At 37.8% G+C, this 19,883-nt stretch overlaps 1 protein-coding gene across 1 annotated transcript; it reads right to left on the bottom strand.

The window, feature by feature from the left end:
- Positions 1 to 2,877: 2,877 nt before the first annotated feature.
- Positions 2,878 to 16,236, bottom strand: LOC121298657 (serine/threonine-protein phosphatase 2A 65 kDa regulatory subunit A alpha isoform). Its single transcript, XM_041225819.1, has 15 exons — positions 16,130 to 16,236; positions 12,503 to 12,593; positions 11,226 to 11,326; positions 10,393 to 10,625; positions 9,880 to 10,027; positions 9,056 to 9,211; positions 8,703 to 8,817; positions 8,078 to 8,148; positions 7,007 to 7,141; positions 6,171 to 6,344; positions 5,360 to 5,420; positions 4,635 to 4,789; positions 4,087 to 4,229; positions 3,635 to 3,726; positions 2,878 to 3,245 (listed from the first exon to the last, which is right to left on the bottom strand). The coding sequence occupies exons 1-15, from the start codon at positions 16,205 to 16,207 to the stop codon at positions 3,229 to 3,231; spliced, it is 1,770 nt and encodes a 589-aa protein (XP_041081753.1). The 5' UTR covers positions 16,208 to 16,236; the 3' UTR covers positions 2,878 to 3,228.
- Positions 16,237 to 19,883: the final 3,647 nt, after the last annotated feature.

The following is a 19,883-nucleotide window of genomic DNA, read 5'->3' as shown; positions in this document are numbered from 1 at the left end:
CTTTTCAGTTCAGTATTACACAGCAGTTCCAGTAGATCGCAGTGAAGAAGTATTTTACAGGTAACATTCTACAAGTTTTATAATACGTTTATAAATATAATTTCTAGTCATCTTTAATGTCAGCCAATAAATAAAACATACACATATATACATCTATTTCAATACAAATGAGCTTTGTGATATTTATAATTTATTTTAATTATTAAATGAACAACATATTCATATAAGGTCAAAACTACAGTAAGAGGGACTACTGTTGCTACTGAACTTTATTCTCAAAGTATTTACTCTAAATACTTTTCAGAAACTTAGGTATGTAATGTTGGGGGCTTGCAATTTGTCTTAAGTTGTTTTTAGGCTCCTTATTTAAAGGATGCAGATTGTGTCCGTCTGTCTCTCTCTATATGCCGAACACTGAAAATGGAAAGAAAAATGGAAATTTTATTTGCAATTACCTTGTGGTCGTCTGTATCGTCTAAATAGCATAGCCTACAGCACCAAATAATTATATATTGCACACAGACGGACTCCATTTAATTTATTGTGTGAATTTTCAATTGGTTGCACCTGAGCTTATGTAGGAATGTCATAGCAAAAGGGGTGAATACTTATCTAATGAAGACTTTTGACCCCATTTTGTCACACATTGAAAGTGTTGAGTAGGTTGTGTAAACCAAAGGGGAAAAAAAAAATCCCATTTAAATGCATCAACATTTCAGGTTGTAACACAACAAACTGTGAAAACGTCCAAGGAGGGTGAATACTTCCTATAGGCACTGTGTGTGTGTGTGTGTGTGTGTGTGTGTGTGTGTGAGATATATATATATATATATATATATATATATATATATATATATATTATATATATATATATATATATATATAAAAGAGTTTTACCCTATATATTAAATTTATGATACTAAATTAGATGTTTTCTATCTACTAAAAGCTTTCATATGAGTTTGCCTGTTTAAAAAAAAAAGTAATAAGTCAACTGTGGAGCAACAACAATCCAATAAAAGCTCTGATTAGTCTTGGCTCAGATGAAGTGGAGAGGTTAAGTATTGTGGGTTCTTACAAACATTAAACTACTCATGAGTCAGACCATTTCGACTGAGAAGAGCAACTCAAAAGTTTACAATCATTGTGTGGATGTGGATTTATACTACAGCTAAAATGTAGTTTTTTTTTTTTTTTTTTTTTTAATGTATTTATGATGTATCTGTGGTGCGCTGAGAAGCCTGATTAAAGACAATATAATGAATAAGGCAGGCGAAAGTTGCTTCATTTGAGGTGCTAGGTTTGAAACTAGTTCTGAATGATTGAATAGTTATTGTTGCTGAAATAAACTGATTCATCAAAAACAAGAAGTAACTTGGGAGATTCGGCAGTGATGTTTACATCACCCAATCCAATGCTGTGATAAATACAAGATACTGCTGAAACAGTTCACTTTCCCTTTGAGGTGGCGTCTGTATTGGGTTAAAACTGTGTGTCAACAGCTGCATTGTATGAACAGTGCTTGACAACAATCATGCCCTAATTTTCCTGTTTTTGCTCAATGCTTTGGACACATGTTGAAGTGAAGGCATACAGTAGTTTAATGTTCCTGTTAATCATTTGTTAACCAAGAATTATACATTTGTACAACTAAAATAAGGGTTATATCAACTCACTGGTGTAGTTTTTCAAAGCTATTTATCACAAAAACAAAAATCATTAGCGTTTTTTAGATACAAAAATATACCCAATTTAGATCACAACTCATACATTTCATTTAGAGATAGAGTAGTCTAGTGTTTTTTTTTTTTTTACTCCTTTCAGAAAACAATAACACTAATGGGGATTTAGATTAAGTAGCTTTCAGAATCTAGGATATTAGGACATTATAATGGTCGAGAAAGGACAGAGCACTGAAGTGTGGTAGATAGTTGTCATATGATGTGCTCCACTTTTTTTCCTGTTTTTTAGAGAAAATGGAAAAAGCTAATTGCCAAAACTCAGGGTCTAGTAATTCCAGCTGTACAAATTACCAGTTAAAGGAAAGCACGTACATCATGGCGGACACTTTTTACAGCATCACCTTCCTGCTGGGGGTTATCGGCAACGGAACGGTCGTCTGGATCGCTGGCTTCAAATGACTAAGACCGTCACCACTGTATGGTTTCTGAATCTGGCAATCGCAGACTTTGATTTTTGTAGCCAGTGGCGAGAGAGACGATGCAGTTTCAGTTGCTGTTTGACGGAGTGGTTTGCTGGCAAACCTATTTTGTCAAGTATCTAAACATGTTTGCCTGCATCTTTATCCTCATGGTAATTAGCCTTGACCGCTGTGTGTTGGTGACTTATCTGATTTTCTGCAAAAAGCACCAGTCAGAACTGCCTCTGTTGCTATTTCAGTGGTGTTGGTTGCTGCTACCCTGCTCAGCTTGCCCTATATGATCTTCACAGATGTATTTCTCGACATCAAGAATAACCAGACCAAATGCACCTACACTTTCGTCATAACTGATCTTCCTATACGTTTACTCTGTTGTTACTGCAGAATACAATCTCTACTCCTCACTACAGCATGTGCACGAGTACTCCAGATTTTCCACAAAGAAAAAAATAAAAATAGTGCATGTATACTGCAACACTTATCAGTATTGTTGATGAAACAGCTTTCCCAAGACATGGAAAGTGTGTCACCACTGTATATATTTCAAACACTTTTAGGTTACCTTTGTCTGATTCTTAATTCTTGGTGCACAACAAACAAAATACATCATTGAATGTTATTTTATTTTACCACAGCATGTTCATAAAAAGACAAAACAAAAGGCACACAAATAATAAAAACTCAAACACATGGAATAAAGGACACAAAACTCTTTATAAAGAGCACAAAGCTTTTATTACATTATACAGAAATATCAGCGACGGTTAGCATAAGTCACAGAGGGGGGAGGGTTATAAGGGTTGTGAGGCTATGGTTGGCTGCAGATAAGAGTATATAGATATGCCATTGAACAGAGTTAGAAGAGACACTGGTAGAGCCCTGGGGTTCATGCAGGAAAACTGAACGCAATGTAGTCCAGCAGCTTAGATTCTTAAACTGGTGGCGAGGGAAGTGGGGAGTAAGAGGGGGCTTAGTGTTGCTGGAACAAAGGGTCATATGAACACTTTACAAGAAACTGAAATTGAGCAGTCAATAGGAACATGATTGGGGGAGGCGGGGGGGGATCCTCAAGCCAGGGCCAAAACTGAAAGGAAAAAAAAAAAAAAAAAAACACAAGAAAATTAAACGATATCCCTTTGTGTTTTGAGTTTTACAAATCAGGTGTGTGAACTTATGGAAACCTTGCCAGACTCAATACTGCCTGTGTGCTCTGAGAAAGCTACTTTAGATCATATCATTATAGGTATGATGCATTTCCTCTTTAATGTGAGTACATTTTATATTATCAGCAATATGAAATGTAAATACTATTGCAATCACTACTTTTAGGGATAAATTTTAAGGACAGTCCAACCATACTCTATTCACAATTATTGTATCAGTCACCTTTTCAACCTACTAATGTTCAGTATGTACAGTGAAATATCCAACATTTTATGTCTTTGACAAATGTATTTCTTCTCATTTGCTCACCACTTAGTGCTTCCTGTGCAAAATATTTCACATCCACATCCTGGTCTTGGGTTAACTTTTCTAAGACTGGTTTTACTTCATTTTGCAAAGTGCTAAAAGAAAGAAAAACATTATCACAGACAAGAAGCATTTTCTCTAAAAGTAATTAATTAATTTCCTGTCACATCTGTAACTTCTTAATTAAACATTTTCAGCAGTATCATGAAAAAGTTAAATACTATGACTAACCCTTTTTTTCCCCAAGACTTCTTGAGATTGCTGATGGAATAAATACAGTGGTGGATTCACTGTCTCTGTCGACAGTCTAATGAACTACTAGAATTTCAACCACATGTAATCCATACTTAGTATATCAGTATCTTTTCACATACAATGAAGAACAATACTACAACCATTTTTTGATTTCCACCACATACCTGAATATTGCATTGCTCTTCTCAAAACTGGCTTACCTGTTGTCAAGAATGGGTCCTACTTTCTGTAAAGACTTGGCAACGTTGAAGCGGACGTTAGCCACAGCATCCCCTGCCATGCGGATCACAGTAGGCAGCATGTGCTTCGTGGTGATCTCCTGTCCACACACATCAGACAAAACCTGGACAACAGGATAAACAGGCAAGGGTTAAACACTGCTGCACAAAGCAATTTTATTTTACTAAAATCCATCTACCATCATCAAAAGTGAAGGCAAGTGCTTCCCAAAGTTTTCATTGCCGGAATCTAATTTTAAATGACTTGGGTCTGCCGTGATGCTGTATTCAGTCCTTAATTCAAGCAGCGACTGCCCATGGGCTAAATCATGCACTTATTATGTAATGTAAATAATATACAGAGAGCCCACCAAACTAATTTCACATGTGGCCTGAGAAGATAGAGGACTCGAAGATAAACGGCAGGAGAGGCTGAAGAGTTAGCCCTCTACACCGACCCCATTTTCAATTTGTTTCTTAGATTATTTTGTGTATGGGATACAGATTCCAAAACCCTGCAAGGAACTCACATTAATGCAAAACAAAGTGGTCATCCTGTGCAGATAATTGGGGTCGTTCGACATGACCAGCACTTTGGGGATGATGGTAGCCTGAGCCCAGTCCTTTCCAAACTTCTCCACCAGCTTCTTCAGGTTATTTGTAGCTGCCTCTCGAATAGCGTAAACTACACAAACAAACAAATCAAAACAAATAATTAATCATTTGCTCAACACATCTTTATTATCTTATATTACAACATCTATATTTTAGGGCTTGTAATCTATTTTTGTATAAATATTTGAGCTCTTTATTCTTTAAAGTTTGATTTTATTACATTTTGTTAAGCTTCGAAGATTTTATTTAATGTTTTAAACTAATGCCAAAAGTTTTGCATCGGCCAGCAGAATTAACTAATTTTGTTGAATGAAGTTGAATGAAATCCGCACCTGCATATGGTGCAATGATGTGGTAAACGTACTTTCTAAGCACCCTGAACTTAACGAAAAATCTAACATGAAATACCGTACTGCTATTACGGTTCCGATAGACTTTTGCAATATCATTTTGTAGTTTCTTTGATTACATGATGTTAAATAAAAGATCTAAGTTATGTTCATGGTTTTTTTTTTTGGTTTGTTTTGTTTTGTGTCAATCCTAACATTCTATGTGCCAATGCTGTATAACAACAGCTTGGAAATTTAATTTCAGTCTATACAGAGAATGAAATGGATCACAAACTGTTGATAATACCCACCGTGATCCACTAACCAAGCCATGCACAGGGAATTCAACTTCTCGTCAAAGAACTCAACACCCTACAGAAAAAGAAAAAAAAAAGCCAGTTTAAGCCAGTTGATGTTTTACTAGGAAAACATGTTTTTGCATTACAGCATATTATATAAGCAACACTCTTACTAATTTATCTGTTGGATCTTTTTGTTTTCCAAACTTTATTTTCACTTCCCAAAAGTGGACTTCACTTTTCCTAGTCTTTCTTGTGTTACAGGCAAAAGGGCTTTGCTTTCTGCAAACAAAACTCCTCAACATCGCTCTGAACAGACAGATTTGAAGGCACAGTGTGAAGTCCTGTTCTTCATGTGTTGTTAAAAAGGTTAGTGCCGGATCCAACTTTACCGATGGACTGGTTCCCAGAAGGTTGGCTGACAGATGATAGTTTTAGAAAGTTTTGACACCATAATCTCTTTCCACAGCATCTACTTGTTAGTGAAATATGTATAGCTGACTGTTTCAAACTAAAGTACATACAATATAAGATCAGATCAAAACATGTGTGATTCATTATTATTTTAAGTCTTCTGTTAAAACCAAATGTTACTATAGTTAATTTAACTTGGATTTGAATAAACAATTAAAAACCTTAATTTATGAACTCCTTATAATGCTACAAAATTAGCTGTAAAACAAGACAAAACAGAATCTGTTTAATTTAATAGATTATCACCAACCGCGTGAAGAAAAAAAACAAGAAACACTATGCACAAAAAAATCTACCAAAACCAGTGTGTCTGGGGCAGACAGCAAGCAGGCTCTCAATGTATTCTCACCAGCTGTCCCGCCAGCAGTGGCATGTACTCGATTATGGCCAAACGAACCCTCCACTTGGCATCCTCAGCCAACTCCACTATAGCGGGCAACAGGGACTGGGACAGCTGTCTGATGCCAATCACCTCATTCACACAGTCCAGGTTGGAGATTATGTTGAGTCGCACCTCTGGGCACTGTGTACAAGGGGGCAGAGCAAAGAAGATTATCAGGGACATACATCCCTGGACATTCACGAAAAAGTAGATCACTATGACCATAACTGGCTGTATGTACAGCTACGGCCAAATGTTTTGCATCGCCCTATAGAATTAACTAATTTTGCTTCATAAAGTCGCATGAAACCTGCGGAACAATATTTTTGCAATATAGTTTTGTAGTTTCTTTGATTACATGATGTTAAATAAAAGATCTACATTATTTCTCATTCCTAAAATTCTAGGTGATGCTAAACTTTTGGCCATAGCTGTACATGCAAAAATACACTTTGAATAATTTGTGTGAATGAGCGTTCAAAGCAAGTTTGACTTAAATTTTCAAAGCCGACTGAGACATACAGTATGTAAAACTGTGACGTACTGTACATGCATTAAGTACAGATGCCTCCACTATATTCCCATCAATGGGGATAAACATCCCCGTGTGAAGGGGATAACAAGACAATCTACTGTTAGATTATTTTGACAATTAACAAATCATAATTTTTTTAAGATATTCATCCATAAATTTAATTACTTGCTAATTGTAAAATCTGCTGCAAAACATATAGGAAAATAAGTCAAGTAGATCCACATTTCTAAGATAACTGGTGGAAACCGAGATGGATTGAATGCTTCACCTCATCCTTGAGCTGTGCAAGGAACAGCGGCAGGAGGTGCTCCACGGTGTTGTCTTTGCCCAGGATAGGAGACAGACCCATGATCACAGAGGCTAGGGCTGACTTCACATGCTGATTTGCATCCGAAACCAGCTCCTGACGAGACAGATAAAGAACAAGGTAGCGGTGCATCAGGAATATGCATCCTCTGCCAAGGACAGAAGTGTGGTACACTGATGTCCACAGCATATAGAATTTGACAGATATGGTGGGAAGTTAAAACAAATGCGGCATACTGCTGTGTGTCAAAAACTAATACACTATGAAAAAGCATTTTGTCTTTACAACTGATAGGGTCTAAGGTTAATACAATACGGCAATGAAATAGTTGATTTTTAAAAGCTGTAATGGAACTTGACTGAGAATCGACACAACAAAAAGTGTATTCTCTATATTGTCTATATTGCATAAACCCCCACAAGGAATTGGTCTGCACTCATCTCTTTCTGAAGCTCTGCATACAATACTGTACATCTGTATGCGCTGTGCTGTGTTTACTATGCTGTGAACAGCTTAATTTGAAATGAGGATGCCTGTTCATTTATCTATTTGTTTAATGAGTACCACCTACAGGATATCTCAAAGTACTGCAACAGATGAAATAACTAGTGCCAGGGGTTTAAAATTATTTTCCTCTCCCTTTTTGAAGATTGGTTGATGTTTTAAGTACCACGCTACATATTGCTTTTACAGTTTTTAAATTGTATGTAGGGTTGTACACAAAAAAATAAATAAATAAATTGGTGTTTACACTTGAGTTACAAGTTTAAAAACTTGGAAGAACAAAATGTCATACAATACATGGAATAAAATCGGTATCATAGTACACAGTTCCCCTCACCTGCATAAAATGTAAAAATTTTCAAAAAGAAAAAAAAAGGCATTTTAAATATTTTGGGCAGGAATAAAATGATGGGTAAAGTGGGTTACAGCAAACTTACCTTACAGTGGGCCTAAGTGTGCAGTGATGATTACACTGAAAAAACTGCAGTGTGTACTTATGCTATTAGACTCAAGTGTCTGTTCACTAACCTTCACACAGGGCAGGATCTGTGTCATGATCACATTCTCCCGACAGTCTGCGGACAAATTCTCACAAAACTCTGACAGAGAAATAAAAAATAAAAATAAATTTTAAAAAAAGATACAAAATGAGTTTCCACAATTAAATACATTATGTTCTCTCATAGCTACCAAATACCAGTTTGCCCACATCAAGATGATGTTTCCAGGCATAGTGTATACAAACTATTGGTGGCATAATAGAAAGATGGTACTTTTGAAAGTTTGCAGCGTTAAATTGCACTTAAATGCATAATAAACTGTAGAAAAATTGCAAAAACCAGATTCCATAATCTAATGTCTAAGGCAAACAGCACCTAAGAGTAAGGCAGTATCTAGGCCTCCAAGGCTCCTCTTTGTTTTCATCTATTTAATTAGTGTTTTTGCGCACAAGAAAAGTATGTGGCGTTTCCTTTGTGATGCGCATAACTGAATGTCCACTGGGGGCTAACAGTGACAAGTTCATATTACAGCAAACTTCAAACCCAAGCATACAGTGGTGTAAAGAAGGAAAGCCTACATTAATTAGCCTATTAAACCTCTTCTCTTGTTGTTTTTCTTCCCAACACATGTGCAGTGAGTATCAAAGCCTGACCTTTGACCTTGTGTGATGCAGCGGCTCGCACTTCGGCCTCACAGTCCTTCATGAGGTTCTGGAATGCCGGAACTAGGTCTGTCTTCGTGATTTCAGCACCCAATGCCTTCTGAAGCTGTAGAGAGGATAGCAAGGGCTTTGACCACTAGGAAAAGGAGTACTAACCAAACCTTTCCAATCTGTTTTCTTACCTTATATTAGTACTGACCTCTAGTCACCCACTGAAGACTGTTCTTTGCATATTTTTTTAAGGACATTAACTGTAGCTTTGATTTATTTTTTTAATTAATCGATTAACAATTTGCTTGGTTAAAGTTACATCTTTTAATCAGTTCAAAATTAATTTTACTTGCCTCAGTGAACTTGTCTGCCACCATGTAGCGTACACGCCAGGATTTGTCTTCTGTGGCTTGCCGTAGTGTTGGCAGCACCAGGGATTCCAGGTCTTCCTGAGGCAGAAGCTGAGCAATGTTTACACAGGCTTCCACCGCGAGTAAACGCACTGAATCCTGCCAGACACCGAAACACAGGGAAGACATAGTCAGCTCTCTGCTCATTACTTTAGCCACTTCATTGCTGCTGCGGGGCCATGCGTACCCCTTTGGAGTCATGCTAAAAGACAGGATATTCTGCTTTCCCTTAAAATGTAATTCGTTCCTTTAAAGTCACCTTGGAATTACTCGTTGCAAAGAGAAAGGCATTCATCAGCATGAGCCACTGCTATAATTCTCACCTACCAGATCAAACACTGCGTCCATGTGCTTTTGTGTGAGGTTGATATTTTTAATGCAAGCATGAGCAAATCATTGCAAGTACACTGTGATCACAAATAATTGTTGGTAAACACTGCATCAGTACACTTATTTCAATACCTATAGTTGCGAGTGACACTGCATTTCTAAATTCTTTGGATAAATATGCTCTAAGGTTTCTCGCATTGGTTAATGCATGCACCACCGATTACCAGGGTGTTGTATAGAGGCGTCTCTGCCTTTCAACGGGTTACAGCATTGGCACTTCGGTGGTCACCGAATTTGACTGACAGACAACTCAACCAATCAAAACTGTGAACCAAGGAGACGTAGCCAATATGTTAATAATCAAACTAGCGGAAAGGGGAGATACGGGAAGATGAAGGGGCAACGGGGCGAAGGAAGAGGAGCTGAGGTGTACAGACCTGCTCGTCTGCGGCGAGGTTGGAGAACATGGGGATGATCTCATTCTTGATGTACTCCAGCTCCAGCACCTTGGCAAACTCTCCCAGCTTGGAGGCAGCTGCTCGTCTCACCATGGGGGTGTCGTCGGAACACAGGCTACGGAAGTGCCTGCGCAGCACACAAGCAGAAGGAAATATCAATTTGCATTGCTAATAAGTTGGGTGGCACACTAACATGGTTTGAATTGTTAGTGCTAAACAGATATATCAAGCTTAATACAGACTTCTCATATATAATAAAGCAAGCCAACTGACAATGCCCGGACAGTGCTGGACTTCTGGATATGTTAGTGAGGGCCCCAAACTATTCTTGCAGCATTGCAAATGTACATTTACTGCGAGTCAAAGTTATCACAAGTATAGTAATGTAAGCCTTGAGTGCTGGACACACACACACACACACAGGGGATAGATAAAGTGTGGCTGCATTGGTGTTTAAATGCGTGTGTGCGACACCCAGAGCTGCATACTCACTGTCTGATCTCAGCCTTGACCGTGCTGGACACACGGGGGTAGCAGACGCTGAAGAGGCCACATGCGGAGGTGCGTGAGGTGAACCAGTCCCCACTGGCCAGCCTCTTCACCAGCGGGACGAAGTGAGCCTCCAGGTCAGCTGGGGAGTGCTCCTGAGAGATGGCACGCAGAGACTCCACCGCCTTGTCTCTCACCACGGTCTCTTCCACTGTGGCCAGACTCTCCAGAGGGGGCTGAGGACAGATCATTTAAAATGCAAATCACAATATTTCTAGTCGTGTTTTTAGCAGAATAGATTAAGGGACAGTCAACCCAGCCATACCTGGCACTTTGAATGGCCTTTCTCACACACACAACAAAAATGATTTTATTTTTTTAAAACTAGTAGCATGAACAAAAATGTACACTGCTCAACTCACATACTACCTCACTGTTCTTTCACGTCCACCTACCCTCTGTTCTCATTGGTGTTTCTATTCCTGGACTCTGTTTTACCACGTGTAGGGTTTGATTTGCTGTTAACAACTGACTCTTTGTAAACCACTTGCTCTAAATGTCTATTCAGTTTGGCTCTTTTGCAGAAAAAGGTTGGTGATCCCTGGGCTAGATCCTTAAAAGTTTTACCTCCAAATCTTCAAAACAAATAATTTTTAAACAATCAGAAAGGAAAAAATGCATCTAATTAAGTTACCAAATTAGAAAAATGCAACCCAGAAACTGTATTTAGGGGGGTTGAAATTCGTCTCAAGTTACTTCACAAAATTTTTTTTAAAAAAGTCTTATGGACAACATTAGCGACAATGTTAATCCGTTTCAGATGTCAGTGTACGTACCAGTAAGCAATGCACATACTCTGGACCTCCAACCAAACAGGTGAAGGTACCAAGCTGCTCCGCAAGTGCCAGCAACACCTCATCCTCATCATAGATCGTGTCTGCAGAGACAAAATGAGAACAGAATGATCACAAATCCAGTAAATTGCAGCATAAACTAAATACATCCCAGAAACATCTAGCACAGGGGTGGCCAATCCTGGTCCTGGAGAGATGTAAGGTCTTCTGGTTTTCGCTCCACCTACATTCTCAATTACTTAATTGAACCAATTATTTTACTAATTATTCAACACAAAAAAAATAATAATCATATCCAGGTCTTTAGCTATTGATGATTTAAAAGATACCCAGAAAACATGTAGTGCTGTGGCTCTTCAGGACCAGAGTTGATCTAGCATATATAAAGAAAAACTTGTGGCGTTATTTCTGTTTCTGTTTCACCAAATCTGGGCAAGTGGTTATGACGGCAGGAGCCTTAAATAAGTTACCTAAATAGCTTATCGTGAACTTGATTCCGAAAACCTCATGAACTATCTCCAATATAATTTTCAGAAAAAAAGAAAGCTGTTCAAAATGTGGAATGCAATTGTATAAAGTGAATGTAATGGCAAACCTAAACCGTGATAGATCACGTACAATCACAACATTCAAGAAAGGAAAAAAAAAACACCATTGTCTTTACCGCATACTGTACTGAGAATATATTCTATATGCTGCTGTATATGGCCGGGAAAAATTCAGGTTCTAGGTTTCAAGTCAGGATACTTTGACTTTCAGGAAAGTGCTTCAGACTTCAGAGTATTATGATGAATATGTTTCCTGTTCTACTGAATAAGTACTTAAATCAGGACCTAAATACAGGTTAACAATGTTTTCTTCTTTTGTAAAATAGAAGGTGCCACAACACAATAAATGATATCATATCATGGGTTGTATTGATTTTGTTTCCCTAGCTGCACTCAAAAGCTGAAGGAACACGAAACTGCTTGGAACTTGGTTTCAGGCCACTGCATGGCACACCAGGAGAGACTTGGGGTTTGATACAACAACCTCAGACTACGTTTTCCAGTCCCCTGGAACCAGATTTCATACCACTGTTCTTTTTTAAAAAAAAAAAAAAAAAAAAAAAAAAAAAAAAAAAAAAAAAAAAAAGTGGCTTTGTGTTCCCTCAGCTTAAGGGTCATGACTTGACAACTGGTCAAGTGAAATGTATCTAGCTGAACACACAATGAGGGACTGGATTCCCTGCTTTCTAAAGGAGCATGTTCACGAGAGACCTGTTAGGAAGGGGAGCAGTTCACTGCGGGTCCTCTCCACTCCTAGAGCCAGAGCGATGGTGGACAGCTTCTTGATGCTGTTGAGGCGCAGCTAAAGAGGAAACAAAAAAGAAAACACTTTCACGTACCAAAGAAAAAAAAAAGCTTATTCTTGCATTTCACTCTCTTGGTGCGCTTTCAAATAACTGTTCAGTAGATGAAATTAATGAATTCTCTGAACGTAGTCCTTTACAAACAGCAACAGGGACTTGTGGATAAGAAACAATGTTTTTTTTGTTTTGTTTTGTTTTTTTAAGAAATTGGTAACAATTTTCAGTAGGCAGCAATACAAACACATAAGAACACATTTCCATTAGCATGACAGCCCTTTGCTGTTTTGCTATTTTTTTTTTTGTTTCCTAAACTTTCTTTACACTTTTACACTGTGATAAAACCTCATTAACCTTTGAGGTAATTAGGCCCAAACTGAAACCAGCTTCCTCAGGCCATTTCACACCGGTATTTAAGGCATGCAATTACAGTACAAATAACAATTAAACATGTGCATTTCTAGTTGCACCTTGCACACCAAGTTTATAGTCGCTTTACAGCCGTGATTTCTAAAACGCAAATGTGTCGCAATAAAATCTATAAAAACCAAACACATTTTTAACCCGAAACGCAGGTTTATAGGCTGAATGCGTTTATAAAAAGCAGGTTTTCTAAGGGTAGCACTCAGCGCTTGTCATTACCCCTTTTAAGTTTATGGCTAAACAGTTTTAACATTACAAACTTTTCTTTAATGTCATATGTATCTCTCTAGTAATATTATTACTATATATATATATATATATACTATATATATATATATATATATATATATATAACTGCAGTTTAAATTGAAAGCATAAGAAAGAAAAGGTTTTTTTTTTCATGTACACAAAAGTCCTTCTTTAGCTGTTTACAATTAAAAGTAAACACAGTGCAGTAAACTTGTTATTGTTCAATAATTGTAACTATACAAAAATTCTGTGGCTGGTGTCATGATAATTAGAATAGAATATTCATTCCCAGAGGTTCCAATGTTCCCAGTTTGAAGATAAACTCCCGTTCCTTTTACTTTCTACTCACTCTTTATATATAATATACTAGTGTGCATGGAGTCTAGGTAGGCAAAGAACTGGCACAATGTGTACCAACCCAGTTGTTCTGCATTTGGTTAACCTCTTGGGTAGCGCAGTAATTAACAGGCTATTCAGACACCACAGTGTCACAAGATTGCCAATGACTTATTTGCAAACCGCTGAAATGCTAATTACAGCATTTGTCTACGACGTTATAATTTTTTAAACTTACCAAAAGGGCTGTCTTTAAGGAGCATTTGTTGTTGCTGCCAAATGATGATAAAATTCTGTTTTAACTGTTTTTATTACCATTTTCTAAAATATAATGTATAACTGATTACAAAAAAAGTGCATAACAATGAACAAAAAAAAAAAAAAACATTAAATTAGTATGTTGGAAATAAATCATGCTACAATTCTGACCTTGACTCCTTTACTACAACACAAACACACATGCGCCACAATCTATTGATTTTTCAATTAGATAGAAGATCATTGATAAGCGAGCGTTCAACTTGTTAAGTACCTGTAAAACATCAACTGTTTACTTAGCGAAGGTCAAGTTCTTATGTAACATGTGTCACAGTTCCTTTTTTCTTTTCTTTTTTTTGCAAGTTTAAATGCTAGTTCGCACTTTTATTAATAAATGCTAAAACAATAAACAAAACACTGGAACAAAACAAACAGGCACGGTGGCCAAAATAAACAGTTAAACAGAAAAAATACAAGCACTTTTAAATAAATACACATGGTTTCAGGCAGAGCCGCCGCTTCCAATGAAACATGGCACTATAAACTCCCCTAAACACCAGATAGCATCTAATATTAACACCCGTGATTACCCGTTATATACACCTGTGACTGAAGCCTAATAACCATTATTATTCCATGTACTGCCCCAGCCACATTCCCATATTCCTCACACACACCACACATTACTGGCTCAGTGAATGAGCAGAATAAAGCCTACCCTTGTAACAATGTTTACGAGCATACTAAGAGGGTTCTGATTTCTGAGACAGCACGTGAGCAAATGTAGATATGAAGAAGACCTCGTAAAAGCATTGTATGACAGAAGCTAATTATGGAAAAGTACTGTAAACTATGCAAAACCAACTTTTACACATATCCAGCCACATTCAGGTTGTGTGTCTTCTTGTACTGGCATTTAGAATGCACAACTAATGATATAGGCTCTTGTGTTTTACATGACTTATCTTTTAACCTGTAATTTAGTCCTAGTCACAAGATATATATTTTTTAATTAATTTTTTTATTGGATAGAAAATAGAGACAAACTAGTTCCATACAATAGACATCAGTTGTAATATAAAATTATCATGGGCAGGGGGGGAAAAAAATCTCAATATATAATTATACATAGACCTTATAGCTTTTGCATATATTACAGGTCTTAATGGCTTTTTTGTTATTAGATTTTTTAATTATACTAACATATTATTCCATTTCTTTTGAAAACATGAAAAAATAAGATTTCGGAGAGTAAATTTACATTTGAATTTGGCCAACAAGATCAAGAGATTTACCAGAAAGATTTCATTTCGTCTGTTTTCACATATTTTGTTACTCCGAATAAAATGTAGCCCAGATTTCATTTTATTTTATTATTTATCTTTTTTAATGTATATAGTTAGTTAGGTCAGTCCAAATCAAAAATCACTAACTACAGTTCCAAAATAAATGAGTCATAGTTTCAGAGTAAATATTGCAGAAGGAGCAGTTAAGGTCAATATCAGGTTTTAATTTTTTTAGGTTGTATTCAACTGGGTAACATTTATGGATAATCCTATATGATATCTCCTTAACCTTGTTGGTCAATAAGTATTTATTACAGTTTCCAGGAGTCTTCCCAGTTAACATCTACAAAATTGCAATTCCAGTATGCAACAGCAGAGGCAACAGAGATATTGTCACTTTGAATAAGAGACCCGATCTCTCTCCTTATGTGCGTCACGGTTCCTGCTGGAACAGTCTTCCCTGCGAAGCAGGTTTGACCGCTGCGTCGTGACTTATTAAATTAAAACCGTATCCGTTCCACAGGTTATCTGTTATATTGACCGTGTATTCTGCTAATAAACACAACTGAATTATCTCAAAACTGTCACCAACTGCGTATGTCTTCAATTAACCCTGCTCTAGTATCAAAGTGCCAAGGCACCGGTGCCTGCATTGCAACACTGAGTCCTTCATTCAAAAACTCAAAGAGAAAGTATTATTATTATTTTATTATTATTGATAACAGATCAACATATTAGACAGGAAACTTCGAGTATGACATACCGACATATTCTGATGTTCTGCTACGTGTAACTGCAAAACTTTTCACAAACAAATAACACAGTTTTGGTGACGTGCGTAATGTTGTTAATGACTAAATTAACTCCAGCCACCTCCCCTTTATCATAGCGCAGTTTTGTTTCTCTTTGATATTTTGGGGCACCAGTACTTCGAGTAGCCGGTGTCTTTTTTTGTATTATTGTGAATAAAAAGGGTCGGGACGGACCTGCACGTCCTCGTTGCGCAGCTCATCGATGAGCACGGCGATGGGATAGAGAGAGTCGTCTCCGTCTGCCGCCGCCATCTTCAGAGTGCTTGGGGTTGACTGAAGTTGAGAGCAAACGGGGTTCCCACTCCCGGCCAGCAGGGGCTGCCTGTGCCTGGCACAGCAAAAAGCAATACTGGGCAAACCCATCTGTCAATCTGCACGGTAAAGCGTAACGACTCAAGCAGGCTTTTAAAAAAAAAACAACGAATAAATAAATAAATACTTTTTTTTTTTTTTTTAAAGCTTCAATGGAAATTATTCAAAATCCTATGGTTAAGTTTATTTAAAAAAATAAACGACTGCGGTTGCAACTTGAAATCTACACATTTTATTTATTTATGTGTATGTCATGTATTTTCTTTTATTCAGGTACATGCTTTGACGCAGAAGACTCTCACTCCTGAGATGAAATTAACTAGGAAAGTGCACGTTGAAGAGATAACCTGATAATAAGGCCTAGAAGCTACAACATGTTTGTTATAGAACTGCACGCTAATGGGAAAAAAAAAAAAAAAAAAAAAAAAAAACATCCTTTGTATCCCTGGGTTACGCATCCCTTCCACACTGGAGCAGTCGGCTCGCCATCTTCTTCTGAAGAGCGCAGATGTTAATACGTAACTCTGTGGTATGCTGTCAGTTAAAATACAGCTGCCATTTAAGGGCCTGTGTAAACACAATCTTTGTTGAGACATAAAGCCAAGATCCTGTTGTGAGAATGCAGCAGCATTTGTCATGCACAGTTAACCCCTTAACTCAAGCACCCCTAATTCAAGCATTCAAAATTCTAAAAGGTATTGACAGTGTCGACCCAAGGGACTTTTTCAGCCTGAAAAAAGAAACAAGGACCAGGGGTCACAAATGGAGTTTAGAAAAAGGGGCATTCAGAACAGAAAATAGGAGACACTTTTTTTACACAGAGAATTGTGAGGGTCTGGAATCAACTCCCCAGTAATGTTGTTGAAGCTGACACCCTGGGATCCTTCAAGAAGCTGCTTGATGAGATTTTGGGATCAATAAGCTACTAACAACCAAACGAGCAAGATGGGCCGAATGGCCTCCTCTCGTTTGTAAACTTTCTTATGTTCTTATGTTCTAATGTCTTGTTAGCAAGGGCACTGGAACTGGGGGTGCGGTAACATCCCCTGGCTTTGCATGGGTTCCATCATATACAGGGGTTACAGTTTTGTTCAGTGGCTTCAGCACCCCCACTTTAAAAATAATTCCAGTGCCACTGCTTGTTAGTATCGTTGGATACAATTGTCTGCTAAATTACTCATTAATAATAATAATAATAATAATAATAAATAATAGTTCTTCAGAGATATTGTCCTGTAAGCCTGTTGTTTTCGAAAAGCTCTATTTATACATTCTCTGCAAATGAAAGAAAATCGTCAGAGTGGAAAAGCAAACTGGTCTCTGAATGAGAGAAATTGAAAAAACTGCATCAAATGTGCAGTTTGGAAAGAAACGCACGTTACAGCAAACATGTCTATAGCAAGCAACTAGAACCGATGAATGGCTCCTCAAAGCATCTTAACACACACCTATACATGCACAAAGAACCACCAGAATAATTGCAAACATCATACAAATATGAATTTTATTAAATTGGTTTTCTTTTCAGTGACTTGTAAGGTGAAATGTCTTGATAACAGTTGGCAATCTAATGCAAATAGTTCTAGTTTTTTTTTTTTTTTTTTTTTTCCCAGAGCGCCTAGCGTCCGCATAGAAGCACTAATTACATGCCCCTGTTTAGAGGGTCATTGGTTTCTTTCATGGGCTAGGGTTTGATCAGATTTTGCTGTTTGTTTAATCTGCTTCGTTGCTGGAAATAGTGTGTCACCCAATCACATAAAGCACCTTTCCAGCCTCTTGGGGAAAATTAATCATTAAAGACCGCAATTAAAGACTGAAGCCCACGGCTGTCTTCTGAGGCCTTACAATTGGAGAGCGATTACAATATATCCAAACTAATAAAGCGGCTGTCATTCAGCTGTGCATGGCACGGATGTGGAAGTTAATGTGAACAAATGCAAATAAGCCCTATTTTAGTGTAAAATAAACAATGGTTTTAGTGTGTGTGAAAGTTATCGCCATGACAGCGCTGGAGACTAAAGCCAGGACTGTTTGCATAGGGAGAAGGTATAGAACAAACACAGCCACACACACACACAAACATCTATCAAAGTCACAGCCAAGTGTTTATGTTAACTTTAGTGGAGTTCTAATTTCACCTGCCTATCATCGACTTTTTTTCTCCTCCTCCTCACTTTTTTCATATGCCGTGTGCCTCTGTGCCGGTCCCCTCTGGGGGGATAGCCTCACTTTCCCAATCTATAGTTCCAGTAACGCCACAGGTTGTTCGTGTGTTCAGAGCGGACCAGCGGCTACACTATTCTTTCAAAGCTCATGCACTATAGCTTGCCTCAAGAAAGAAGGCTCTGTCTTACTTCCTTATTACCCTCCTGAAACGTGGCCCTCATACTCTTAGTGCTCGAGTCCCATAACTAAGAATTATTTGTGTTCTTCCAGATTCTCTTTTCCTCCTTACGTCAAGGATTTGTATGAGCCGTTCCGCCCTCTGAGGGTCGAACCCAATTGCTAACTGGGACCCAGTCGCAAGGCATCGCCTATAACGACTCTTTGAGAAGTCAGAGGACTATGTTTTCAGGGGACTGGAGGCCGATAGGGCCAACCTCGACTCTACAGGAAAAGCTCTCTCGGTTGGAGTCCAGCCCGTCCTTTTCTCTCTCCCCTGTTCTAGAGTCTGAGCCTCCGATCCTGAGTTGCAAAAACACCCCCTTCCTCTCACAGTCCTGGCTCCCGCCCTGTGAATTATTGATTGCTGGCTTAGAGGAAATAAAACAGAAGTTTGAAAATGCCATAAGGAAACCAGAAGAATTCCAATGTATTAGTCTAGCTAGCAGAACCATCAAAGAAAATAATTATAAATCAAGAGTTTTAAAGGAAAATGATAAACATGACATAATAAATGTTCAGTTTGTACCAGGTGGTGGTATATTGAATAGAGCTGTAATGAAGTTGCTTGCAAATTGTTAAAGAAGGATTGACTTGGTCCAAACGAAAAAGAAAATAGGTGATGTTTTTTTTTTTTTTTTTGGCTGGTATTCAGAAACTTCCATTGTTGCTAAGGGGACACTTCTTAAAGTGACCAATTGAGGGACAATAACAATAAAGCACCCCCAAGTATGGATTATATTCAGAAGGCAAAATCACAGCCCCCTTCATGGGGGGTAACCTCAGTGCTTGGAGCCATTAAGTGTTTGTTTCGTGATGGTTTTACTGCAGCAGGTGAGTAGGCTCTAGTCCTAGAGGTCTGGTCAATTTGCTATATGCAATTATCAATTGCATATACCCTGTCAACCAATCAGAGAGTAGGATTTCTCTCCATTTTGATTGAGGTATAACTAACAGCCTGTGGCTGAGATGGGTCAAGTCAAAACATCACCTGTTGCAAGCAAGAAAATGGTACCATGCTGCTAATGCAGCAGAAATATCTTTCCACATGATCGCATTGATAGCAGCTATGATATAATATCACCCACCTTCCCTTTTGTATTTTATTGTTTTATGGGCTTAAGGTAATGTACTATCCTTTACTGGCTATTGCTTCCTGCAGTCCTGCAATTCATGATTATTCTGAGCCATTTCACTCAGCGACAAACAACAATTAGAATTTTATTTGATGTGC

Source organism: Polyodon spathula, chromosome 24 (assembly GCF_017654505.1).
Source record: "Polyodon spathula isolate WHYD16114869_AA chromosome 24, ASM1765450v1, whole genome shotgun sequence".
Classification (NCBI taxonomy): Eukaryota; Metazoa; Chordata; class Actinopteri; order Acipenseriformes; family Polyodontidae; genus Polyodon; species Polyodon spathula.
Note: the sequence above shows the minus strand (reverse complement) of the source record. Positions and strands in the feature narration are given on the sequence as shown.